Source organism: Populus euphratica, unplaced genomic scaffold (genome assembly GCF_000495115.2).
Source record: "Populus euphratica unplaced genomic scaffold, PopEup_1.0 scaffold104.1, whole genome shotgun sequence".
NCBI classification, from domain to species: domain Eukaryota; kingdom Viridiplantae; phylum Streptophyta; class Magnoliopsida; order Malpighiales; family Salicaceae; genus Populus; species Populus euphratica.
In genome coordinates this window covers 802,371-830,094 of record NW_011499915.1, presented here as the reverse complement: position 1 = coordinate 830,094, position 27,724 = coordinate 802,371, and the positions used below count along the sequence as shown (strand labels likewise).

At 36.1% G+C, this 27,724-nt stretch overlaps 4 protein-coding genes, 1 long non-coding RNA gene and 1 pseudogene across 9 annotated transcripts; all 6 read right to left on the bottom strand.

The window, feature by feature from the left end:
* Positions 1-951: 951 nt before the first annotated feature.
* LOC105134529 (putative amidase C869.01) lies at positions 952-4,228 on the bottom strand (annotated as a pseudogene).
* A 918-nt stretch (positions 4,229-5,146) lies between these two features.
* LOC105134527 (Pollen Ole e 1 allergen and extensin family protein) lies at positions 5,147-6,507 on the bottom strand. Its single transcript, XM_011038977.1, has 3 exons — positions 6,249-6,507; positions 5,716-6,169; positions 5,147-5,592 (listed from the first exon to the last, which is right to left on the bottom strand). The coding sequence occupies exons 1-3, from the start codon at positions 6,397-6,399 to the stop codon at positions 5,241-5,243; spliced, it is 957 nt and encodes a 318-aa protein (XP_011037279.1). The 5' UTR covers positions 6,400-6,507; the 3' UTR covers positions 5,147-5,240.
* Positions 6,508-8,844: 2,337 nt separating this feature from the next.
* LOC105134526 (uncharacterized) lies at positions 8,845-11,452 on the bottom strand. Its single transcript, XM_011038976.1, has 2 exons — positions 10,266-11,452; positions 8,845-9,226 (listed from the first exon to the last, which is right to left on the bottom strand). The coding sequence occupies exons 1-2, from the start codon at positions 11,351-11,353 to the stop codon at positions 9,151-9,153; spliced, it is 1,164 nt and encodes a 387-aa protein (XP_011037278.1). The 5' UTR covers positions 11,354-11,452; the 3' UTR covers positions 8,845-9,150.
* A 990-nt stretch (positions 11,453-12,442) lies between these two features.
* Positions 12,443-16,846, bottom strand: LOC105134525 (probable magnesium transporter NIPA6). 3 transcript variants are annotated; one of them, XR_844007.1, is made up of 10 exons: positions 16,311-16,845; positions 15,983-16,039; positions 15,788-15,878; positions 15,508-15,668; positions 15,272-15,399; positions 14,931-15,068; positions 14,068-14,160; positions 13,840-13,957; positions 12,730-13,154; positions 12,443-12,621 (listed from the first exon to the last, which is right to left on the bottom strand). XR_844007.1 is itself a non-coding variant. In XM_011038975.1 (10 exons), the coding sequence occupies exons 2-10, from the start codon at positions 16,432-16,434 to the stop codon at positions 13,069-13,071; spliced, it is 996 nt and encodes a 331-aa protein (XP_011037277.1). In that variant the 5' UTR covers positions 16,435-16,449; positions 16,536-16,846; the 3' UTR covers positions 12,549-13,068. The 3 variants fall into 3 exon arrangements, 2 of the variants coding, with proteins under 2 accessions (XP_011037277.1, XP_011037276.1); XM_011038975.1 differs by having other exon boundaries at positions 12,549-13,154; positions 16,311-16,449; positions 16,536-16,846; XM_011038974.1 differs by having other exon boundaries at positions 12,549-13,154.
* Positions 16,847-18,400: 1,554 nt separating this feature from the next.
* LOC105134524 (peptidyl-prolyl cis-trans isomerase 1) lies at positions 18,401-19,245 on the bottom strand. Its single transcript, XM_011038973.1, has one exon. The coding sequence runs from the start codon at positions 19,165-19,167 to the stop codon at positions 18,649-18,651; it is 519 nt and encodes a 172-aa protein (XP_011037275.1). The 5' UTR covers positions 19,168-19,245; the 3' UTR covers positions 18,401-18,648.
* Positions 19,246-20,554: 1,309 nt separating this feature from the next.
* On the bottom strand, positions 20,555-26,570 carry LOC105134523 (uncharacterized). 3 transcript variants are annotated; one of them, XR_844004.1, is made up of 6 exons: positions 25,949-26,570; positions 24,259-25,866; positions 21,892-23,107; positions 21,599-21,648; positions 21,436-21,505; positions 20,555-21,344 (listed from the first exon to the last, which is right to left on the bottom strand). It is a non-coding gene; the product is annotated as an uncharacterized LOC105134523 (long non-coding RNA). The 3 variants fall into 3 exon arrangements; XR_844003.1 differs by having other exon boundaries at positions 20,555-21,257; positions 21,436-21,648; positions 21,902-23,107; XR_844005.1 differs by having other exon boundaries at positions 20,555-21,042; positions 21,436-21,648; positions 21,902-23,107.
* Between the last annotated feature and the right edge of the window lie 1,154 nt (positions 26,571-27,724).

Genomic DNA, 27,724 nt, shown 5'->3' with positions numbered 1-27,724 from the left:
CAACCCATTGACATAAAAACTACCTATTTTCATGGTCAAAATTAGTTTCAAACGAGACTTTATCTCTCTACTAGCATAATTCAATCTTTTTCTTTCTCATCTCATAATTAGGGATCAAAAATAGAAAAATAAAGTTTATAATCAAAATTTAATTTTATAAATTGTTAAGAACTAAAATTTTATAATTTGAAAGGTTAGAGGACAAAAATATATATATATATATATATATATATACCAAAGTTTTAAAAAAATCATCTCTCTTTACAGTTTTTTTAATCTTAGTCGAATCTTGTTATTTCTTAATAAATATGATTTAATTGGCTATTAATTTAGGCCTAAAAGGTGTAATAAAAAAATAGACTAAAAAAAATGAATAACTAGGAGAATCCATAATAATTTATTTTTTGATGAATAGTAGTGAAAAGAACTGTATTTTCCCACTAATTTTAAAGTATTTCTTAGTAATACATACTGTGTTATGCGAAGAAATTGCTATGGGCTTAACCAATATATGAAAATCACCATTATTTTTTTCCTTGAAAAATGAGCAACTACGGAAATTTTTGTCATTTTACATGTCTTGTCATAATGGTCATGCCCAGCAATATTCCCTGCTGATGATGTTATTGTTAATAATAATAATAATAATAATAATAATCAAACTTGCTGATACACGGGCCTCGGATCCGAGTAATGTTTTCTTAAATAGTTATCACCCAGTTCCTAGTTCAGGTCGTTTTGGTTAAAAAATTGAGCTAATCTATCCTCGTGTAAATTAACCCAGCTAACCCCTAACCAAAGCCATGGCCAAGTCAAACCCCAGGCCATGTCATAACTATGATAAGGAGCACTCCTGATTCCAATACCATCAAGTTGCTTGGGAAGGAGCAGTCAGTTACTTCATTAGTTAAAGAAAATAAGCAATATCATACTCAGAGTCAGTGTCCGAGGTGGAAAGAAGTTCAAGAGTTGAAACTTTTCATTCTAGTCGAGAGACAAGGGAAGGGAGAGAGAGTTGATGCATGCAATGCTACAGGCAGCAGCATATTTTTGTTACATTCATACAGAAAAAGAAAATCATAATTTAGAGAGACAGGGTTTTTGTTTCAAGTCCAAAGAGAAGGAGAGAGGAGACTTGCGAGACAGGGTAGCCTGCTCGAAAGCATAAGCAACCTCAATCAGCTTTGGTTCCATTCCCTTTAATCCTCCAAAACAGATCCCAAATGGCTTTCCCTTGCTGTCATACCCAGCTGGGACTGTAAGTGCAGGGTACCCTCCAATAGATAGCACTGTAGAAACGTCCACACCGAGTGTCAGCATGGCATCCAAGTCATTCTCTTTCATCATCTTTTCAAATCCTTCTTCTGATAGTTGTTCCATTAACTTCACTGCCTTCATCTCTTCCTCTCCAAGCCCATTTGTCATCTCCGCAGCAATGAGTAGTTCCTGACCATACTTGCTCATGCTTTCCTGCAGTTCTCAATGGCATGCCATGTCTTAAAATCAAAGACCAACAACAACAGCAAAGCCTCAATCCCAAACTGATTGGAATCGGCTATAAAATCAAAAAATGTGGTTATATCACTGAAAAATCTTTTATAGGATAGTTCACTTGAACGCCTAATGGTTTCAACTAAAACTCCCAGCATGGTAAATTTGCAATTGGACAGAAAAATTTCCAATGCATCATTTTCAGTGTGAAGCATGGAGAGATCTCCTTGCTGATAGGAGAGCATAAATCAAGGGCCAAAAGATGTTGCAAATTGGTTTAACCACGTTCTATAGTGAGCTAAGTTCTTCTGCCTATTTGATTTTCTTGGTAAAGCATGATCATAGAAACTGCTTACCAGATCAGGATTATTGTTGTTGAACGCGATGATGTCTGCCAATGACCTCACAGGAGATTTTATTAGTTCTTCAAGGTACTGTTTGATTGTGAGCTTGAACTCAGCTAGCATTACAATTACCTCGCCGCTTCGATATGGATCCAAAATGACATCGATATTGTCTATTTGAAGATTATCCACTATATTCACACCACCTTGCCTATAATATCCAAGTCAAATTTGAGCATAAGTGCAGTGTCAGATAACTCAGATTAATGTGTGATTTGTCCATGTAGGTAGTACTTGTCATCATTGTTGCATGACACTAACCTTAACACTTCCAGATGGTGGTTGAATGTTGAGATAACAGTCGAATCGTTGGAGTCCAAAAATGGATTTCTCACTATGCTGTCGTTGAAGGAGTCCAAAAATGGATTTCTCACTATGCCCACTCTCTTCCCTTTGAGCCCATCCTTCTTCAGAAACTGTTTGTAACCACCAGCAGGTATAAACTCAGCAGCTTTGGTTGTTGCTTCAGAGTCTCTTGGATCAAAACCAACAATTGCATCAAGCACATACACCGCATCTGACACTGTCCTGCATATAGGCCTTCATTTTTTTGTTGGTATAAAAATTCATCAGTTAATACCAACTCAATAAGTAAATGAAAAGTTACATTAACATTCAACCTGTTGATCTCACTATCTGTTTCTGAGCTCCTCTCTTCAAAAGAGGATTGCAGAAAGAAAAGGTAATGTGTGCATGTCAGCATCCAAAATATGCATGTTATTTGACCAGCACTGCATTCGCATCTTGCAGTTGTACCATTACAAGAAACTACAGCGAAGATGGTTCATAAATTCTAATACCTACAGCGTTTAGCCAACAGAACCAAAATGACTTCTCTTGTGACTTCATCATTACAAGTTTTCAAGATTAAAAGAAATGTGACAATTGGCTGGCTTACCCAATGGTGTCCTGGCGAGGCGAAATTGGGATGACACCAGCCCGACTAGTGAGGCCAACTGTTGGCTTGAGCCCAACAACTGAGTTGTGATCAGCAGGGCAGATGATAGAACCATCAGTTTCGGTCCCTAGTGATACTGCCACCATATTTGCAGCCACTGATATTGCTGATCCACTGCTTGAGCCACATGGATCTGCCGATTCAACATAAGGATTCTGCACATTTCCACAAAGAACCACATGGATCTGCTGATTCGACATAAGGATTCTGCACATTTCCACAAAGAGTTGGTTTTGTCTGATGTTTATCATCTCACATGGCAATGTTTGATTCACCAACTGATTGAATTGATGCAAGAAACACATTTATCCAAAACAACAAAATCAGTACATGAATCAAAAGGCTGATGATTCCATTATTATGCAAACTAATAACAATACAACATTGTATTCATAACATTATTTTTTTAACAGTACACAAGTCATAACTCATAACCAAACAGAGCCAGGCTAGAAAGAACTTAATAAAATCTCTACCGGTACCTTATGTTTCACCAAACCTAGAATCCAATATAAATTATAAGCCATATAAAATCAACAAATGCTACTCAATATTGTGGAATCCAATGCAAGAGTTATAAATTATAAGCCACATAAAATCAACAAATGCTACTCAATATTGAACCTTTTTCCCACTATCAATTATAAGTATCTAAAAATTCTAAGAGGGAAAATCTCAAATTGCACAGCCATTAATGTTTCTCAAAATTAATAAAGAAAGAATGAAAGAAATTAACCTTAGCTAGGCCACCTCTAGCACACCAACCATCAGGAATGTCAAAAGACCTACAACTATACCACTCACTAAGACTGGCCTTCCCTAGAATCACAGCACCAGCATTCCTCAACTTCTCCACCACGTGGGCATCACGAGCAACCTCTGATCCCACCAAAGCATATGACCCACAAGTTGTGTTCAACTTATCTTTAGTCCCTATACTGTCCTTCAACAACACTGGAATCCCATGCAAATCCCCTAAGAACCGCTTGCCGTTGTTTCTTTCCCTTTCTTCATCAGCCTTTCCAGCTTGTTCTAATGCGTCTGGATTGACTTCTAGTACACTGTGAAGTAAAGGGTTCAGTTCTTGGATTCTATCTAAGTAGAAGTTGACTAGTTGTTTTGAAGTTAGTTTATTTTGAGCAAATGCTTGTTGGATTTCTTGGATTGTGGCTTCTTGGATTGAAAATGGTGAACCCTTTATTGTGTTGACAAAAAGGAGAAGTAGAAAAATCGATAATGGACATCTAGAGGGGAGACTCCTTGCGGGGTTTTTGAGGATCTTCATTTTGGTTCACGAGTTGAAGGTCAAACGTCAAACTATTAGAGGGATGGGGCATCGAATGGAGTGCTTTATTTGGTTAAATTTAAGGAGCAGCCTGGTGTTAACTGTTGGGGTTTGTGACTTTATTGGGAAAGGAATAGTCGTTGATTTCATAGGGAAATAGTTTTGAGCCGTTAGATTAACGTAATTTTTGGGGCTAAGAGTCAAATCTAGTCCTTCTAGTTATTTCATTTCTTTAATCAAGATATTTACTTTGAATCTGATCAAATGAATCCCTTCACTCCAAATCAGAGTTGATTTCAGCCTCTTAATCCATGTCTATATGAATACTGCTTCATAATTATTATCAAAGAAGGATCTTAAATTGCATTTAATTGGAACAGAGGGGTTGGTTTAATTTAATTTATGGTATAGGATTGCTTTTACTAATTGTAAGAAGTATAGGGATCATGGACTTTTTTAGCACTAAGCCTCAAGTTTATTGATATATAATTTAAAGAAGATCTTATTATTGTCTGTACATAACTATGCAAACTTAAGTTTATTATTATTTTTATTCAAAATAATATTTTTAAATTTTTTTTAATAAATCTAGTTGTGTTTTCTCCTATCAATTAAATTATATGTCAACTTATATAATTACTCAAATTTAGTCATGTAATAAAAAATAATCTGGGTCAAGCTTCAAATCATTGTTCAACTAAAATTTAATAAGTATAAAAATTAAAATTCAAGAATAATCAAGATTAAAAGTATTAACGAATAGGAAACTAAGTACATTAAAACCCAAACATGCCCACATTAAGAATCAATGCCTCACAAAAGCTATGGTCTATAATGTATCAAATTTAAGGAATATCACTTGTAATTATTGGCCTTGTTTTCCTTGTTTTTTGGAAGCATATAATCCAAAAATGAAACATTCTCAAAACTGAATTATAATCATACATACATATATATGATAATATCAATAGTTGATAAATCGATACAAATCCCAGAACATGAAGAACAAGACAGTAATAGGAATATAGTGCATTATAATCTATAATTATAGAAGGAATAAAGTATATCCAATGGACAAACAAAAGCCAATGAATAGTGTACATCATTTGCAAGTGTTGAATTTGCAGGTGACTCTGCCATAACCAGAATTTGCCCTCGTGAATCTCAAAGCTGTCAGGAGGACACTCCTTTGGGAACCCATCAAGGCCCAGTTCATGTGTGTGACCACACTGATTGCATTGTAAGGGAACTCAATGCTGTTATAGGAATTGAGGAGAGCAGTTGTTCCTTCTCTCAGGAGAGTCCTATACGGGTCACCTCTCCCTTGCAAGCCTTGCCATAATGTCATATCTGTTCCGTATCTTCTAGCCGCGAGCAACCCGAAGACAACAGCTACCTTCATGTCAGGATTCACTGCCCTCCAGTAGCATTTGTACTCTGGCATAGTCCAGCTCCTGAAGAATTACTTGTCTTGTTAGTGGAAACATAGATCATACAAGTCTACCCTATTTGATGTCCCATTGGAATGGTATGAATTTCCAATAACCAAAGCAATGAGTCCCTGATAATGAACTTACTGGTGTGGACATGCTGATGCTTCTAGGATGGGAAATGGTGACATAGGAGGCAGAGGAGGCAGTGGAGGCAGTGGAGGCATTCGAGGAAGCCTGAAAGCAGGGGGAGGTGTTGTAGGAGTTACTGGAGGTCTTACAGGTGTTACAGGTGCAGGCACTGGGTTCACAGACCTTGGACAAAAAGACATGGAAGCTGAGGGCTCAGTTAGCAAAGAATCCACCGTGTAAAACTCCATATCAAACATCCTGAACGTTAGTCTAAGCTTTTGGGAAGGACCAGCTGCTGCACCACAGACATTTGAACCCTGACCACTGCTTGAAACCTGAGCATAACAATTGCTCAAATCTGGGCTGCCATCAAACTTCATTACATAGTTTCCAAACCAATTTGTGGTCTCTTCCCTCGACATTGTGATTTGACCACTAGCATCAGCACAGGTCATTGTAACTTTAATTCCTGCAGAAACAACATTGTCAAATGATTACTAGGAAACACAAGGAAGTGGATTGATGACTGCAGTGGATCTTCATCTCACCATAAATGGGATAGTCAAAAAGGGATACTTGGCCATCCTTGCATTGGTCACAAAAGACAGTGCCGGTGACTGTGGCATCTGCTTGAGTTCCACCAATGGCTGCAACAAAAATAAGAAAAACACAGAAAAGAAGTTTGTGTGTCCAATCCATGTTTCTTGATAGATTCAGGAGACACAACCAAGATTTAAAGAGAAGAATATAAAGGCTTGATGTTATGAACACCGCAGCAATTGTCAAGAAAAAGAAGTAAATGAGTAGAGATGTCATTAACTCCCAACTGCCTGTATTTATAAGAAGTTGAAGAAAAACAATTTAAAAGAAGAGAACAGCTGGTAGTACGGACAACCTATTTAAGACTAGCGATGATAAAGGATACCTCTGCCATATGGCATGGGGGCAGGTCCCCTAATTTATTGCTACACGCAGATTCTGATGTTCTGCGAGTTCCCATTTGGAACCTTCGTTGCCCAAATTTACAGTATGTACCGAGAAACTCCTTGATCGGTTGAGAGCTCAATCCTGGTACTCGAAAGATTAATGTTGTTGAGGCTTTCGTTGGATCATACAGAATGAAACCACCTCAATTAGGTTCTCTTAGAAGTCTAGCAAATATGATGCCTAGCACCCATATTCAGGGGAGGATCTCCCAGGAGTCCAGGCTCTACTATACTAGCTCCACAGCTCCTATCATCCTCGTGCCTAGCACGCATTACGACTAATCCCACGACTTATTAAATATCCTGCAAGTTCAATGAATATATAAGACATCACGGGATGACAAGCATGCATAATAAAACTTGAACCCAAATATAAAAGAAGGAAATAAATCCCTTTCATTGCTGGGCTAATAACTTAAGTGCCTATGTTGTATCGTGTGTGTGTAAGGTGTTATTAGAGAATTTAGGGGTATAGTAGTAGTTACCTTTAAAAATGTTTTTTATTTTAAAATAATATTTTTTATTTTTAAAAAATTATTTTTAATATCAGCATATTAAAATAATTTAAATATATTAATTTAAAATATAAAAAATAATTTTTAAAAAAATACTTTTAAAATACAATATTCATTAATTTGATAGGAAATGAGTTTACCTCTTCTTTATTATATTAGAGTTTGAATTCAATAAGAAGGTATAGCATGATGATTATAATAATAATGATAATTATTATTATTATATATGTGTTTGTTTGTTTTAATATATTGATGTCAGAAATAAATTAAAAAAATTATTTTAATATATTTTTAAATAAAATATATTTAAAAAATAATTAAAGTTCAAAAACATTAATTTAAAAATAAAACAATTCAAAAAATTATTTAAAAAACAAAAACTACCGACATGTTAAAACCAGCAGTGGTAAATTTAGCGGGGGTGAGAAGAAAGAGTTCTGTACTTAAATGCATTCAATATCCTCCTAACTGAGTAGCATTCTAGCCGTCCTTACCTAACTCATTCATGGCAGAATCACTTGCATTCTAGACACTTGATACGTGGTAAGCTACACGGACGTTATCTTTTGAAACTCTTGGCGGTGGAGGAAGATGTTAGTTAGCCGTTAAAGTAGCAAGAAGCATTGATTGAGTTGTGCAATTTACACTCGTGCCAATGTAGAGGAAAGCCATTTCCGCAACGCAGTTACATTGCATTGGATGCGGCCGTGTTGATGCCAAGATTTTCTACTTGTTCAACAGGCCTTTACCTTTGTCATGTGCCTGAGAGGACTCGTGCGTGCCAACTTTCATCTTTAACTTGCAAACTAGCTTTGCCCTTTATTGTAAAGGCCCTGCCCGCATATAATCTTGTGTCCCTGTCTCCACGAACTTGGAATATGATCCATTATTTTAAGGAGCTGTGGACGTCCCACGCGATCTATTTTAACCTCAAGGTGGAGAAACCTCAGAAGCAAGCTTCGACAGTATCATATGCGGCCTTTCTTTGATGAATAAAATTGGCAGTGGTAGGTGGTTCAACAATTCTAAACACCCCACAACTTGGAATTTTCATCTGTAGTCTTTGTTGGATCTCTCTGCACTTGCTAATTTAGGGATAAGATCGTATGATTCTAAATGACCCGTTTTCCGTCTAGAACAAGCTCCAATGTGTGTTTGGAATATGATCAAGGGGTGTCCTGGCTGATATGGACGCCAGTGTGTGTTTGGAATATGATCAAGGGGTGTCATTCGCGCCCACACTCCATTTCTGCGTGCCCACACTCTGTAGCTGAACTCATCCAAATACTATACGCGTCCATTTTAAGCTGGAGAATCCAAGGTCTCTTAGACGTACCTCTACCAGAGGCAAAAGAACAATCAAACTTGAGCTTATTTTCAGCATGTCAATGCCATTCGCGCATCTCGCTTTTAACCAGTTAAGAAGCCCTAAAACCTCTAACAACAGAATTCACAGCTGCAGTTCTGTCATAGTATAATCAAGACAGATCTAGAAAAAATGCGTTATAATATCATCGGTCTTACATGGGACTAGTGAAAAATGAAAGCCTTGTTCACTTAAGGTACAAGAAATACAGACGATGAGAAAAATCACGAGTGCCATTGCACCCGCATGTCTCTTGATTTATTTGGACAGATGGTAATCAAAATCAGCGCTAAGAATGAATAGAAGGGGGGAGGAACAAATAAGTAGTAATGTAATAACACGTAATCCTGAAGTTCAATCCCAGCTACAAAACAAGCTAAAGAGGCAAACCATAGTCAATTACTTGTATGCCTACCAAAATTGTCTCAACATTGTGTTCAACAGTAATATGAGTCACAGCATAACTCGCACGGATACAATTGGACAAAACAGAAGACCTTGGACTACCAATAAATAAAATGTTCCTACTCTTTTCTTTTTCTCAATCCTCAGCTTTTTAATTTGCAAAAATTCATCTTCATCTTCAATTTACTTCAGCAGCTGCACCTTCTATGGCAGGCCCATCCTCAGCAATGCTTCCATTCTCAGTTGTCCCAGAACTGCATCAAACAAACATTAATTTCACAAAATTAAGCAGTTAATTACAGGGCAATTCCTACATAATTAATGACATGATAAGAAAATACCTAAAGCTCTAAACTTTCACATTTGATTTGAAATAGCTCTCATTCAATACAATTTGTGTCAGACAACAACTATAATCAAACAAACACTGAAAACAGAAACCATATAATTGGCGAAGTACTTTTCCAGTAGATTTTGTTGTCTGATATGTTAACACCAGTTAATACGTAGAAACAATTTTAGGAAGCAAGAAATCCATCCAACATACCTGGCATGACTAGAATATCCTAAGTGAGTCGTTATAAAGCAAATATATCAACCACTTTATCACGAAATCAGAAGTAACAGGCCTTTGTAACTTCAAATTACATGAGTTTGTACAGGCCTGGCAATTAATCCCAATCCACAAAGCTAAGGCCAATTCAGATGCATGCGTAATCCAAGTTCTTAGGAATAAAAGATTCCCTTGATTTATACAGGATTTCCCATATCAGAAATCAAGAATTGTAATTCGCACAACAATCTCAATGACTTCTCTCAAGTTACAAAGAGAATCAGTTTTAAGATAAAAGCAATCACATAAAGTTCAGTAGCTTTGTTCCAACTTAGCAAGGCAGGACAGGAGAGCAGCACGAGGCATGATCTAATCAGATTCACATAACGTATTGAAACATTAGAAGAACACAACAGCTCTCGAAAACCAGTACGACAATAGAACCAGAACGAGCTATCTTATCAGGTTAAGATAACTACCGACAGAGTTAGTAAATAATCCTCAGGCAGTATTCCCTAAGAACGCACAATTCAAGTACAATTACCTCCCTCGTAATCAAGATAATCCCTCATAATTAAGACGAACAACTCCAATTCTACCCCCGTAGACAAATAATACACCGCGCACGAAAGAAAATCAAATATACCATCTAAACTAGACTGACATCTCCTAAGCAAAAGAGATCTGAATACCAATAACTAATCAGCCAACAAATCAATCAAATAGCTTGTAAAACAAACCTCTGTGGACGCGAACCAGAATCGGTAACATCAGGCTTCCTCCAACTTCTCTCGTTACCAGAACCTCCACCAATAATCCCAAATCCCTTTCTTCTAAAGGAATCCCCTCTCTCCCAATCCTTATTTCTCTCACTGCTAATTTTCACAGCTTCCAACTTCTCATCAATCTCCTTATAATCCATCCCTTTCTCCTTCAACACCTCCTCTCTTGGCCTTGCATCTCCAAACGGACTTGGCCCTTTAGGTTTCCCCGCCACCTCATTCCCATTACTCGCTGTAAAAGTTTTTGGCTGCAACTTCAGTTTCGGCCTCTCACCACCACTACCATTGTTAAGACTCTCATCTTTCTTCCTCCCCCAATTATCCGACTCAGCAGCAGCACCACTAACACCACTAAACCCATGTCTTTCTCTCGATAAGGAATCAAAACTCCCTCTCCTCTCAAATACACCATTATTCAATCCACCAAATCTCCTTGGCCCATCATTCGCTGTCTTATTAGAAATCCAGTTCTCTGATTCATCAGCCTTAGACTGAGAATCGAAAAAAGAAGATCCCCTCTCCCTATCCCTATCCCTCCTCTCATACCCACTCCCCACCGGGGATTTCTTTGTTTTCGACCAATCATCAATCTCATCCGCTCGCGACGGAGCAAATTCCCTGCTCGACTCCCTATTAGAAACCCTAGAATTCCCATTACCACCAGCACCCCACCTCGAATTAGACTCTTCCCCTCCGTTACGATAATTTAAACCATACGATTTAAACCCGCCGCCGATGCGGGCCCGGTCGAGCTCTTCAGCGGAGCGTTCGCGGGGTCTAGTTGGGAGATTGAGGAGATCAGGCTCATGACTTTGCTTAGCCGATGGATAATTAGAAAGTTCAGCTAAAGAGAGGGTTTTGTTTTTTTTCTTTTTGGGTTGTTTAGTGGCGGCGGCTAAAGAAGGGAATTCAGCGGTGCCACCGAGTGGTTCAGTGGATGGTCGTTGGGAATTCTGTTGTTCTTGTTGGAGTTCAGCTTCGTGTTCTTCGGCGTCTAAGGCCCACGCGCCGGGTTTGCCCCAAGGAGAAGAAGCTTTTTCCGCCATGATGGTGTTGCCGCTGTTTTTCGCTCAGATATTTTTGGTCTCTCTGAAGAGGTTTTGGTTTTGAGGATTTAAGATTGCGTGCCTTAGCAGCGGAGAGGGGAATATAATGGGATGAAGGGGGTGGATTTGATCGGACAGTGGAGAATGGGTGTTCGAGACTCTCTGAGTGTTTGATGGTGGGGATTAGTTCATAGTTTTAGAAATATTACGTGTATTTTTCAATAAAATCTCAACTTTTAAAGACAGTTGTTTTTTCATAAGTACATTAATTTTTATATTTTTCAAAGATATTTATTTTTTATAATTTCATTATTTAAATTTGTGCATCGTACATAATTACTTACCCAAACCAGTGGTAAATTAATACATTTTTAATATATATATATATATATATATGACTATTGGTCTGATTAATTTTATGAATATAAATATTTTAATTAAAAAAATAATGTTAACCTAGAACATATCATTTGTTTATAGCTTATTTGATAGTGTAATTATGATTATTTTTTAAATAATTTTTATATTAAAATATATATTAATAATTTTTTTATTTTTAAAAAATTATTTTTAATATTAATACTTCAAAATAATTAATTTTTTAAAAAATAATTTTAAAACATATAAATAAACATCTGCTTACTCTTTTAGTTTTTTTTTTATTATTTATTTATTTTTGCTCCAATGCTTTATTAAGATTTTCCATCTATGGCTACGTGGATATCTTTGTCGATCTTTTGATCACTACGACTAGATCCGGTCCGTCCTCTTTATCAAAGAAGAAATGTTTTCCAGCATCGGAGTTCACAAATATTTTGGAAATTTCAATTTCTAAGAACGTGAGTTTCAGTAAAGAGAAAAAAATAATTTATTACATGTTTGGTATTAAGATAAAAAAAAATATCTTTTTAAAGTATTTATTACTTAAAAACATATTAAAAAAATAATTTATTTTTAATATCAATATCAACATAATTCACTAAAATAATATCAATATAATCTTTTATCAATGATCTCTCAAGAATTGGAACTATCTTTAAGACCAAACGCTGACCAGCAAAAGCATCAGATCTTGCAGCAAAACAAAAGAAGCAGCAATTCTTGCGTCAACATTCCTCAAACATAATTCCTAAATCTTAAGGCTGTACGCTTCGAAGGATGTAATACAGGATTACACGGCAACAGAGAACAGAAATACCAGCGAAGCGATTATGGAACTCTATTATAGCTTGATCTGTCAATTTTTCCTTCAGAAGGTAAGTCGAGCTCTGTGGAGAAATGGCAATATTTCAAGATTTTACTACCTATAAATCAATCATAAATACACACTTACAAAGAAAATCAACAAGGAATTCACATGAAGAAAATACACGCACCAAAATGCACAAGAGCCATCCACAATGGGCAAAGTAAGATCATGGACCTGGCCCAACATCTTTCCTAGCACTGGTTTTGATTCCACGCCGTCATGCATGTTCAAAGTTTCAGAAAAGTTTAGGCATTTCAGGTGAGAGTGACTCTTTCCATTGAGGGCCAACTTTCACACGGTTTGTCAAGAAACGATATCCATAGAAGCAGCCCAGTATTGATACGAAAGAATTCTCCGGGTGAAAGAAGAGCTCCCCAATGTGCAAATACATCTCGCCCTTGGTTGCTTTCTTGCTCCAATGGTGGGAGACCATCTTTTCAAATCCCAGTTAAAAGTAAAAAAAAGTTCATTGCTCATCTGAACTCTGTACAGTGATTAAATGTTCTTCAATACCTTTAAGGGAATCCCCACTAACATACCACGTTACAGTTCCTGCAAGGAATATTAAACCGAGTCATAAACTCAAGTTAATGGCAAATTCTCACATTAATGAAGGTAGCGAGGAAACTGCTACTAACGATGGCAGTTAGTTGCCAGCAATCAATAACACAAGGAAAATGAAGACACAGCTAACTTGAAAAGCAGAGAAGTAATTGAGTTGTAGGAAAAGTAAACGGGGTTTTGCAGATATGGTGTGAGCTGTAAGGTGAGTGGCTATGCGCCAAACACAAAAGGGTAAAATAGATTTTGTTGGTGATATGGTGAGCAAAGCACCAAACTGCTTTGAGATTCAGTCAGGCTCACATGCTTTTGCTGTTAACGATTTCTTCAGTCTCCTCCATCTCTAAGGTCCTGATATTATGTGCTAGGTTTAGTATTCCCTCTCCCACCAGGGAAATTATTTTCATTGAAGGTCAGTTGCTTATCTAACTGGAAGAGGAACAACAAAAATTACACAACAGTCATACAGTTTCAATCAGATGCTTCTAAATCATAGCTAGATGGTCCAAGCATTTCAACACAGTTCGTTAGTAAATGTTGAGGTGTATCTGTTTCTTTTGCCTCATCCTTCAATGCGTATGGGTCAAAACAGAATTGTGGTATCATCAGCCCAACACTGACAACCCTCAAGCAAGGAGTAAAAAAGGAGGAGAAATGGGATATGGAATGTATTTACCTAGTGGAGGAGCTGGTTCCTGTTCTCTTGTTGCATGAAGTATGATTGTTCCTGAAAGAACAGTGATAAATCCACAAAGCTCAGAAGCTATGCTGCTCACATCTTGGCCCGACCAATCCTGCAGAAAGTACATGGTGACAAACATTTTGAGCTTGCAGGTTCATGGTAATTGTAAACAACAGTTTATACAGACAGAAACAAATCCCAGAGGATGAATCAGTCATTCACCTTGAACATTATGGCACTGGCAATGATGGTCAGAGTTGTAAACATTACATAATACACCGGAGAAACAATTGCTGCATTGAATGTATCCAATGCCTGGAACATAAAACACTATTGACATGAGAATGATAACTATTAAACAGAATCTCATCTGACAGGAAAAACTTAAACTGATGATGAAGATGAAACTGCTTCAATAAACTTGAGGATATCAGGTTGATCATTTTCACTTGGTGCGCAACAAATATCCAGAGATGGTCTTTGCTTGAGACATGATGCGAATAAAGAAACAAAGTTGCATGATTGAACATGGAGGTTCTCTAACCCAATCTGATAGCCTAACAAATAACTGTGCTAACTTCTATCAGCCACCTGCAATATCCAAATAAACACTTTCTTCCACCTATGTCACACTTGGGACCATATAGCATAGCTGGGCCTTTGCCCATAGCTCTCGTCCGCACATTTGACAGGAACAAGATGCTCACGACGCCATCAGCTTAACTTCACAGAAAGCAGTACCACCTCCCAACATAAAGTACCCTACCTATTCATCCTTATCCAACTAAATGTGAAACATTCCCCATTTAAAATGAAATTTAAATTCTTTAAAGACAGCATCCCATACATAAAATCATGTGTATGGCAGGTAATAGAGATGTCTCTATTTTCTAACTCATATTCCATGGCCTCCATTGAACTCAAAACCACACACACCTACCTACTCCAGGTTCCTTTTCTATTATTACTTGCATAATTTGTGTCCTTTTTTCCCCTGCACTAATGAATCTATGGGTTTCTGCTTCTCACACAAGCCTATACCATAACTAACATTCGAGAAATACAATTGATGACATTAAACTTACCCTGTTCAGGTAATTTAACTGTGTGATGACACAGATCACTGCAACTGAAAGAAAAAACCAAGTCTGAGGATAAGCTATCTGATTTATCCCTTCCAATGTCAACTTTATTGCAATTCCGATGGCTTTTATGCTTACAACCTAAAAAAAAACTTTATTGCAATTCCGATGGCTTTTATGCTTACAACCTGAATAACACCAGGTAAAAAAAAATAAAAAACATAAGCCAGAGTTAATGTTAGGAATCGTGATGCAAGGTAACTAACAAAATGAAAACGAAATGAGATTCCATACAGATTTGAATAAGAATGTCTGTACATCTAACTCAAAGAAATCATAATTACCGTTATTGAGCCCATCAAAGAACATATTCCCAAGTAGACCAATATGTTTGTCTGCCCACAGCGTGGTTCAAAGTACAAAATCAGAGCTAACACTACTGAAATTGTAGCTACTACATATATTAGAAATGCTGTGATGTGAGAGGGGAAAACAAAACCAATAACTCAATAAGTAACTACTCAAGACAATAAATTTGTTCAACAAAAGAGAAGATCAAAAAATAAAAAAGAGTACCAACCTGTTTGGGTTGCCAAAGTCCAGATTTCTTGTACAGAACTAGGTGTATGCTCTTGAGGTGCATGGATTACAATCACTACCGATCCTACAACGCAAGATACACATCCTACAACACCCATTTTCTGCAGCCGTTCTTTCAACATAAAATGTGCCAAAACCGCGCTGCTCAAATTTCCTCACACATGTTAATTATAAATCAAAACGCGAACTATTTAATCACAACATTAAGAGAGAGAGAGAGAGAGAGAGAGAGAGAGATTCCACACGTCTGCAATCTCTACCTGATAATTATACTCAGTGCACCAAGTGGGGTAACTAGAACTGCTGGAGCATAAACGTAAGCCACAAAATTCGCAATCTCCCCAACAATCACTGCTTGTGCATCATAAAAAACCAAAATTAACAAGACATTTCGCAACCAAAACAATCACATAATTCAGACAGAAACTGCATCATCCAATACATGTATTACTTACTTGTCACCATTCCTGCCCACCATAGCGGCTCTAGCAAGTACGTATAACCTCCAACCCCTACATTGTCGACTAAAAAAAAATCACTTATTCTAATAAATAAAAACCCAGAATTATTTTTTTTTATTTTTTTAATAGAATTGGATCCAAATTCAAATTTGAACTGAAAAATGTTAACTTTATAACACAACCATATTAAAAAGTTCTCGTCTTTTACTCTCAAACTTGCTAATTACCTAATTAAACAACCAATAACATTGAAATCCAGATGATTTAAGGTAATTAAATTTAAAACAATGAAACGAGATCGAAAATAAATAGATGAACTGACCAGCGCGAGTACCATTAGCACCAGCTCGTTTGAGTCCTTTCTTCTTTAAAATGAAGCTCGCCCCTATAAATGCACTCGATGCCACGGCTAGAATTAGCCCTCTTGAATTCTCCGATACTCCCATCTCTCTCCCAATTAACTTTAAATATAAAAAAATCAGTCAAATAATTGCTAATCAAAATCAAATCAATTCTTTTTCTCCAAAACTGAGGTTGTTAGATTTACAGAGCAGAAATGAACGGAGGAATTTATTCATTTCGCGCCAAAACGACCAAATGAACAGAAACAACAGCGCTTTGAGCTGTTTCTTTCTTCTCCCTGCGAGGCTCTCTCTGCGCTCTGGCCCTGACGAGTCTTTCTCTGATTGGGTTCTTTCTTTCCTTCTTTGGCGTTTTATTTGAAATTTCCGATTTGAAGGAGTAAGGCTTACGTGTTTCACGTCAGAATATTTAAGTCGGCACGACGTTGTTAGAGAAGCCGGAGGGTTTGACTTCATGTGAACATGACCTGTAGGGTTTGAGCACGTTTCATATTTTAATTGGGTTAATGAGGGGTTAAAAACCTTTCATCTCCATCCATTTATTTTTAATTTTTGGATTGGTGGGTTTTGGTGGTAGAATGACGAGAGTACCCCAGCTTTGGTGTGCATCCAATCCATAACAGCAGGCAATTAGGTTGGGGCCGAGACCCCGTTCACGAGAGCGGGGTATATTTTTTGGGGTAATTTTGATTTTAATATTTTTTAAAATGGTTTTAATACTTTTAATTGTTTTAATGAGCCGCCATAAAAATAAAAATCAAATTATTTGAATAGATTTTCGATTAAAAAATATCTTCAGTAGAAATTTGATAAATTTGGAATACCACTGGGAGAAGAAATAAATATTCACGTTCTTTTTTTGCACATGAGCTTGCATCACAAGCTGGACGACAGCAAATGTGCTTGGAGGCTGTAGTGATGCCCTTGGGGTAATAATCATGAGCTCCGTACAATGTCCCCCAACACCATTTTGTAGTAAGTTGCATCATTTTATAAATGGGGGCATCTCTGGGATCCGAAGATGTGTGGTTTTGGTGTCAGCTCAAATTTTGAATTTTTTTTTAAATATATTTTTATTTTATGTTTTCATATAACCTGATATTAAAAATATTTAAAAAATAATTATTTTAATACATCTCTTAAAAAAAAAGAAAAAAAAAGCCACTTTTAACCATCATTCCTGCAATCCTCATGTCTTGGTATTGAACAGGCGAAGGTATAGCTGCTTAAACATCATAATTAATTATGGGTTGGGGCCCATAGTGATGACTTGTCTTAATTCTTAAGCTTCTCCAGCCCACAGCTCTTGACTGGCGGCTGTCCTCGTCGAGGATTGATGGTGCCTTAATTTCTATCCACCATAGTAGCGTGTAGGGTGTTGTTTTTGGGGCATGAATGTGTATCTATTGGCCGCCAAAGACTGAGACGCTTAAAATACGATATTTTATCTGATAAAGGGGAGGGCGCAGATGGATCCAAGGAAGCTTCGCTGATCTGTTTTATTCGTAGTACACGGCTGAAGGAAACATTCACAACATGCATTACTTCGGTTTTGGAGTGTTCTGCTACGATCTCAAATGGGCCAGCTGGCCCAAACAAGCCTTCGCTTGTGCAAAGCCATTGTATGCTATATAAACTAATCATAGCTCGGTATCTGAGACTCAAAGTTCAACCAAAAACCGACGAGTACGAAGCCCATTTGCATGCTTACCTAGTTAAAGTACGAGTCACAAGATCAAGCCCTCAGCATCGAGCCACCAACCAAAATATGTGGCGCATATCCACGTTCCCAAACAGGCCATGTTATGGTCCACAGAATTTATTTCCACATTTATCTTTTGTTCCTCCTAATTATCAAAGCTAGCTAAATGACAATTATCACTCTCACCAACCCCCGTCGTGCAAGGCAACATCTATCTCCTAGTCTCTGTCGTTTCCGCAGCTACCGTGCCCAACGACTCCAAAATAATCAAACGTAAAATCCGAAGGACCCCAAGGCATTAAGATGATGATGTTCAGAGAGTTTATAAGCACGCTAATCACTGAAGATAACACAAAATCACAGTAATTTAAGAACTAGATTAGATAGTAATAAGCCTATCTTATTCATGGTAGCTCATTTTTCAACACACGAAAGCCTGATAGAACCACCAAGCTCCAAAGGGAAAGACTAAAACAAAGGCCCCATATAAAACCTCAAAAACTAAATCACTAGAACGCACCCAAAACTACTAGAGAAGACCCAATATCAAAGAGACGAAACAAGACACCACCGAACGACATGTCAACCAAGGGACTCTAAGAGAGTTGACCACAGTCAGCAATAACAACAGGCTTCGAAGTCCTGCCATTTCCAGATCCAACCTTCTCAATTGCCTTCACCACGTCCATCCCCTCAACAACCTGACCGAAAACGACGTGTTTCCCGTCAAGCCATTCTGTCTTAACAGTGCAGATAAAGAACTGAGATCCATTCGTCCCAGGACCGGCATTAGCCATGGAAAGCACACCAGGCCCAGTGTGCTTCTTCACGAAGTTCTCATCGGCAAACTTAGCCCCATAGATTGATTCACCGCCGGTGCCGTTTCCGGCAGTGAAGTCACCACCTTGGCACATGAAGTTAGGGATCACACGGTGAAAGCTTGAACCTTTGAAGTGAAGTGGCTTGCCGGACCTGCCAACACCTTTCTCACCGGTGCAAAGAGCACGGAAATTCTCGGCTGTCCTTGGAACAACATCGGCGAATAGCTCCATGACGATCCGACCAACAGGTTGGCCGCCGACGGTCATGTCAAAGAATACCTTTGGATTTGACATTGTGAAGGAGAAAGATTAGGGATTTGATTTCCGAGAAGGAGTAAACGATAGTCGTTTTGATAGGGTTTACCGCTGATTTGGGGGTGAATTTATAGGGCGAGAGGGTGGATTTGGATCACTAGATCAGGACACGTGGAAGGATCTCTGTGGTTTGGGATTAACTGTGGTTAGGCTTGCTTTGACTAGGGTTAAGTAAGGGATCCTAGGTGGTATATGCCTTTTGGCTTTATTATCATCGTGGAGCGACGGCGTCGTTTGGAAGTGGTTCTGTTCGGGTATGGCAAGATTTATGAGGGATAGGTAAAATCGTACAAATTTCATGCGCCATGATTAATGTTTGTCAATGATTTGATTTGATTTTATCTTGAAATACACATCAGTAATGCATCCCGGCTCATCTTTTGTTAAAAAAAAAAAATAGTAATGATTATTGTTTAAAATATTTTTTATTTAAAAATATATTAAAATAATATTTTTTTATTTTTTAAAAATTATTAAAGTGTAATAATAAATGTTTTTAAAAATAGTTTTTATTTTAAAAATATATTAAAGTATTTTTAATTTTTTAAAAATTATTTTTAACATAAATAATTTAAAAAATATATATTAATTTAAAAAATAAATTTAATTTTTTAAAAAAAATATTTTTAAAACATAAAAAAAAAAATTTAACACGTGAGGAGGATTTCAATGCACTGATCTCACACTGAAGATTGTTTAAGGTGGCCTTATTGATTTTTTTCTAGTGAAAGTCAACTCAACGATGAATGTCATATTTTCACGGTGCATCGAAAGTTTATTTTCTTTTAAAAAAATATATATTAAAATGTTTTTTATTTTTTAAAATTTATTTCAAATATTATACCATCAAAAAAAATTAAAAATAAAATAAATAAAAACTGTTTAAAAAATATATTTAAACGGAAGTTCCAGACAGCTATTCTAGGCAAATTAAAAAAAAAAAAAAAAAATTAAAAATAAAATAAATAAAAACTGTTTAAAAAATATATTTAAACGGAAGTTCCAGACAGCTATTCGATGTTAGGCAAATTAAAAAAAAAAAAACATTAATAAATTATTAAATAAACGTGGTAACTGACAGCTGTGACGTGGTAGGGGAGCCCACCACCGTTGAGGAACCCGTCCATGTACTAAGTCCATTCAACTTAACCAACACAATGGGATGTGAAAGTTTTTAACTAATACTTTTTTATTTTTTTAAATTATCTTTAATATCAGTGCATTAAAAACCATATAAAATTAAAAAATTAAAAAAAGAATCTAGATAAAGTATACAAGTTTGCCCCACTCGAACTTCCCTACCTCTAAAATCATAAATACCAGAATGATTTTTCGAGATGATTTTTGGTGAGTAAGCATACACAATTACTGTAAAGGATGCTGATATAGATATCCATCTGGAATCAATTAAGGGAAATTCGAGATGACAATGACACGATTGATAGATCCTATTCGAGTAACTAATTACTTAAGACCTGTTCCTGGATGAATAGCATTACCACCTACATGAAAGAGAGACAAAGACACATTTCTTGTCAAGAACTGCAATAATATGCAGTTGCTTTTGTTTCAACAATTGTCTCACCACAAAAACATGCTACCTTGTGGCATCACGCATGCAAGGCGGCAGGGCCCATTCAAGCACAAAAGTGAAAATTCAGTCCCCCTAGAATAATTCATTGCCCTAATCATTACAGCAGTCGGTGCATGATCAAGAAATAATTATAATCCCTTGCTGGAAGGCATATCTTGTAACAGGGCACCTTAAAATCATAGAAAGAGGATGACTGCGAAACAACGCCAGATCGATGATATTTGGCACCATCTTCATTATGTTTGTGTGATATTCCTTCACTGAGCTAGAGGAACCATGAAAAATCTAAGCGATATTCAATGATGTATGGTTCTGATATTGTCAGATGTTGATGTTATGCAGAGTTTTACGTTGTAATCATGCAAATATCTTGGCCATGCCTAATTCTGATATCTGTACAGGATTTTCATGATCTGTTACTCACCCAACTAAGTTCGCCTATTTTTCCACAAGTGTTTCATAATAAACCTTCGGTCTGTAACAATACGGGGTAGACAAGAGATGTTAAATGTTTCAAGGATGTGACCGATGCTTTTAAGAATGCTTAGACAGACTCCCATGGCTACCAAAAAAATAAAAAAGCAAAGGCAAGTATAATAGTAAATCTAAAATATTAATTCAGAATATAGTTAGCAGTATGAAAGGGCTATTACCTTTTGACAGCTATTTTACTTCCTTTGAAAATTCCTCCACACGCCCTAATGCAGGGCTTACTCCACAAATCTGTAAAACGCAGAACTCCAAATATAGGGCAGGGCAATCTCCATTATCGGTAGTAATAAGAGACAAATTGACTGGATTTCAGAATTGATGTACCTTGATTTGTTTGAACCACAAAGTTCCGGAACAATAACAACTGCCTGATCCTGCATTTTAAAATATAACAAGTCAGTACAGGCATCAAAAGCATAGAGTATTTTCACATCAAAAGCAACACAGAAATCTCTCATAGATGGTGAAACTTCATTTACTGCCAATGGTGAAAAATTTTACTCGGAGAAGTACCAGAAGTCACTGTTTCAAAAGTAATCCCTCAATTTCATGATCTCAAACCGTTTACATACCTTCAATGAGAGGACTGAACTCGATGATAATACAGGAGCACTTACCACTTTTTACCTGCAAGCCATGCAATATCTCCGGCATTGGCAACTCAGGAATCTGAGTTAGATCAGCAAACCCCACTTCCTCTTATCTTTTAGCAGCACCCTCTGTTTCCATACAGAGGTATTTCAAGAGAAGAAAAGAGATCCTATTAATATGCAGGGCAACCGAGTCTGAAGAAACTGGATTGGTAATTTAGTTGAATAGCCCTTGCCTACAGCAGCAGTAGTGATGACTGAGAAAGCAGAAGACATGGGCTTTGATGCACAACAGAGAGGTGGAAGAGAAAACAATCCATTCATGCTATTTAAAAATGATGGTTTCTTGCAAAATTCTAACTCCTCTGGAAGATTCTCCGACGCGATGAGTTCCTGGACTAATAAAGGCTAATAGATGAATACATTTCTCCAGCAGCTCTGAATCCATTTCTTTCATGACCTTAACCCATCACCTCCAATGTTTAGCTAGTGCACACACATCAACAGATGTTCTGTTTCTTTAAGAGCACTCAAAGAAGTCTGTGTCCTTTGAGCCAGTGGTCTTTTCTTGTCACAACTATCAGATGGAAAATCAGGTGCACTGATGTAATAAGAAGTCAGTTCAGCTTTCTCTGATAAAACACAAGGAATCACCTTGTCCAGAATCTCAGTATAAGAACTGTCTCCTAACGAGTGAATCATAGCTACGACCACTGCCAAGCCAAGGCCCCAGATAGTTTGAGGCTTTTCTGTTTTGTCAGAATGCTTTATGAAGACCGTATCATTTGTCATAATTATCGAAGGCACAACACCCGATGAATATGCAAACAAAGCTCTAAGAGATGAGAAGAAACCAGCACTAAGGAGCATTTCAACACCTCCTCTCACACGTGCAAGAGTCAAAAGGAACTTCAATGTGATTGGAACAGATGAGAAAGAACTTTGATCATGAAGTTTCAAAATAACATGAGGTAATTGAAGATGTTTCTGTATGAAGGGGAATCAAGTGTTAGGTGTCAAAAATCTTCTCAGTACTGAGTCAATGGTAGCCAAGGAGAGGGAACTACACTCAGTAGCTGTAATGCAATTGCACAGATTAGGCAAAAGCCCTAGACAAACATTTGAAACTTCAGCAAAGTCTAGAGATTCCTTTTCTGAAGATTTACTAATCTCCAAAGCAAGAAGCAGTAGCATGAGCAAAAGCTTTATAGTTTTATCCCATTCAGCAATTTGAGGCCAGAACCTGAGATTTTCAAGACGAGTATATAAATGGATAAAGATAAGTTGCTTTGCGCAGATCTCATGAGATTTAGAATTAATTCTGCTTTTGCAGCAAGGAAATTAAGAATATATTCAGAGGCATCCAGAAATGGATAAGTTGCTTTGCGCAGGTCTCACGAGATTTAGAATTAACTCTGCTTTTGCAGCAAGGAAATTAAGATCTCTTCAGAGGCATCCAGAACTGGAGCTAGCGATTCTACTGTGGTGAGAAAAGAATTTCACTTGTTGTCAATGCATGAAAAGCAGAGTCGATCAGGAATCTTCACCTCGGTAGTAGCCTTATTCTATGGTGACTGTATGGGAAAGAAACATCGATCATTTCAACAAGCAAGAAAATCAAAACGCAAAAAAATAAAAAATAAAAGCCCAATGATGTCTACAAAGGAAAAAATGATATATATACAAATAAATTAGCCCTTAAAAAAGGGCTATAACAGTGGGTAGGTAACAGATGTCAATGCTGGATAGCCTGAAATTAAAATTTTGTTTATACTGTAAAATGTGGTTCACAAACACAAATTGTCTATTCGTTCCATTTTCTTGTCTTATACAGCGCTTCTAAGCCTTGATCTTCAAAATTATTTTACATGAATTCTTCACAACAGCTCATGAGAATAGTCGAAAAAACATAAGAAGATCATGATCCTAGAAATTTAGTAGTAGTTCCCAATCAAAGAATAAATGACTTCAATCAATATTATTGTTATTGATATTGTTATGACAAGCTTTTAAAAGAGCTAGCTGACTGTTAAAAGAAATAAGTGCACAATAGACATCATTTTGCCATCGCACCCTTTAGCTATCATATACAGACTCCAAAAAATTCCAAAACAAACAGTGTGGCATATTCAAAAGATTAATAATATGCAATCTCTTAAAAATTTATTTAATTATTAAACCAACATATTTTTTAAAGGACAAATTAAAATGTTTGGTAAAAAAACACCAAACTTCAAGGCGACTGTGATTTTTCAAAGCTTCGTGCCCCCCAACCAGCAAGAAGAAGAAGAAAACACAGCACCTTCAGAAAACTGTAACAAATCTATGACCACAATATTCAATATTACAATATTAGAAGCTGCAACAAATGGCAGTAAGAATTCAGATACTCACATTATCTTCCCACATACGAAGAGCAGTTAGAAATGCTTTCGGAGCAGAAAGCTTTGAACTAGCTATTAAAACCTTCGAATTTGCATCCTTCAAGCACTCCAACATTGTTTGTGTGATTGCTTTAGAAGATTTCCAATCTGTATAGTCCCACATATTCAAACGCAAATCTGATCGTATATCCATGAGCTCATACAAGTGAAAATCTTTCCATAATGTTCGTCACCATACTTGTGTTGATAGCTCAGCAAACAGTTTGATTCCACCAGATACCAAGAGAGTTCTTTAAATGGTCCAGGACCAATTTTACAACCCTCTAGCTTTCCTTGAAGATGATAGTAGAGATTGGTGAGTATCAGACCTTTTAGTTCTTTACTTCACTGAGAAGATATTGAAAAACGATAAGAATTCAACTTACAGGATCAAATGAATCAGAACCCAGCACAAATTATCAAACTACCAAAGGAGGTGAGCCTCAGAATTAGAACAATGATTCAATGGTACATGTAATGATTTCACATCGGACTTCGGAAAAAATCTATTGCAATGCATTTCCATTCAAGCAACCACAATCCTAGACGAATAGATTTTTAAGAGTCACATTAAAAAAAACAATCAAATAAAAATATGAAACACGTGCTCAAGTTACCTGTAACGCCAACAATTCAGATAAGGCAAGCTGACAGCTCAACTGTTGCACCCAAACTGAAAAGATGCGATGTCACTTTAAAACAATAGAATTGCAAAAATCAGGTATTGCTGTTAATAAATAACTACAAAGACCTCTTGAAGGGATTGCCAACGAACAATCAACTTTGAAGTGGACAAAACTCATCAAACAATTGACTAGATAGAGAGAATTGCTTGCCCAATTAAAGACAGTATCACACGTTAAAAGTGATGTGGATCTTCTCAACCAAGGATACAGATAAACTTCCTGCATTACCGTTTACTAATTTCCCCATCACATGTACAATGAACATACTGGTGGCAACCTGCAAGTTGCAAGGACATGTAATTGTGGATATGATAACCTATTAGTGGGTGCTTCCTGAGGTATTTTAGATCCTAAAATGGTTCGTCACAGTCAAATGATATAGCAACAATATGTATGTCAATAAGGTTATAGTGCCAGAATCAATAGAACCAAAACAAATAATAAATAAATGGAGGAAAATTTAAAGGACAACTTTGTACGATAAGGTATTTTATTGTCATATTCACAAGAAGTGTATAAATTGATCAGGCTGCTGAAAAAATGGCAAGAAGATACGAAGGCTGCAACAGAGAAACCACCAATAAGCAAACAATGTACACATGCTAGAAAGCTGTTATTGAGATACAAGATTTTATCAGAAAATAAAAGCTATCCAGATGTTTTCCATGAGGGAGTAAGGATTGAGATAACTGCAAAAAAAATGTATGAATGGATCGTGAAGTTCTGTGTCAGAAGCCAATTTAAGTGGAAAGATATAGGAAATAAACCCTATTAAAACATACCTGATAATGTGTTGCAGCAGTAAGCAGATTGACTGTGGCAACAAATAAATCTCCGTTCTGGTCCAACTGCTTAACTAATGTACTTTTTACAGAGTGCCTTATATCTGCGATCTAGAAGAAACAGTTAATCAAAATTAGGATAAAAACAATTAAATTCTTATTTTCTAAGAAAACACAGCTTAAAAAGCCAAACCTGCTTATCATCCAGACCAAGGCACACATTGCCAGACGAATTTGGTTCAGTATAATATGCTGCGATAAACAACATAGATAGCACCCTGGCAGCAGCAAACTGTATTCCCTGCACGTAACTCAAAAATGTAAAGATGAAGGCATGTTATTTGCCGAACGTGGAACCCTATCTATAAATGTGTCGGATAATGAACTGACACAAAACCAGAAGGTATCAGGCAACTTATATAGGAGACTAAGTGAACGTAATAAGAAACAGCTTTGATTTTCTCCTAATTCAAAGCCCCTCGTGATGCCGCGTTCGGTTTCTTAAATAGAGAAAGAGTTTCCACCAACCATGCGTGATTCTCCTTCAGCTTTTTCGCCTACAAAACAAAATAAAATTCAAATTGTAAGCGAAACAAAGAAAAATAGAGAGAGAGAGAGAGAAGCGTTTTCGAGGTCAGTGAGGACGGCAGTGAAAGAATCAGACCGGAGCGAGGAATCGACGGTTTTAGGGATTGACATTGAAAGGGATTTACGCAGATTGGAATTCTCGAAACCTTGAAAATTAAGAAGAAGAGGATTGGATTGGAGAGGGTTTTTCGTTTTTTTTAAAAAAATAATTGATTTGATTTCATTTTGGCGCTCTGGGGGTTTGTGGATTATAATTGTGGTAGTTTTTGGTTGTGTTAAAAAGTTATTTTATAAAATATAATTTTAATTGAGGGTTAATATATATTAAAGATTTTAAATTTAAATATTATAAATTTAATTATTTTTATTATATCATGAAATAAATAATATTTTATATAAAATATTTTTTATTATTTCATTAAATTATTTATAATTATATTATATATAAAATTCATCTAATATAAATTATAATTTTCATGATTTTTTTGATGTGTAATAAAATTAAATAAAATATTATTATAAATAAAATTATAATTATAATATAAATAAATTTAATTTATTCTCATTTTATTAAAAACTTTTTGGGTTCAAAAAAAGTTATCCTGAATTTCACAAGATCAAACCACCTAAAATATCCTAAAATTCGATTTGCAGAATGGTAGAATAATAGAATCCATTTTACATGCAGCGATATGATTTTGTATATAAAAAAATTTCATTTGAAATTCAAAAAGTTTATCCATATTTTCAATGAAATAAACTAAAAATTATTTATACAGTAAAAAAAATTATAAAACATAATTTCTACTTAGCTAAAAAAAAATTAATCAGTAAGTCTATAACTCAGATCATGTATTTAATTGAATTCAATAATATTTTATAATTTTTTATTTAAAATAAATATTTATAAAATTAAAAATTAACTAAATATTAAAGAGATTAGAAAAAAAATCAAAACAAAACGAGTTACGGGCCTCATTAATAATAAATTAAATATTACCTATACAATGATGAATAAAAAGAAAAAGAAAAAAAGAAAACAAAATCAGTGCCTCGAGTTTGGATAGCTTAAAGTTCTTGGACCTCCAGAAAGCTTGGGGAATAAGAAAAACTATATTTTTACAAAAAAAAAAAAAAAACAATAACAACATAAACACCTTATAAAACAAATTCATGGTCTTTATAACTCAAGGATTAGCTTCAAAACCTACAATCAACTTGAAATAAAAAAAAATATATATTGAATTCAAATCTACCATTTTAACCAAGTTTAAGGGAGAAAAGACATCTTTAAAAAACTCTCTATTAAAAGAAAATTATTAATGCCAAAACCATTTGTTTTCATGGCCAAAATCCATCTCAAACGAGATTTGTTTTTATA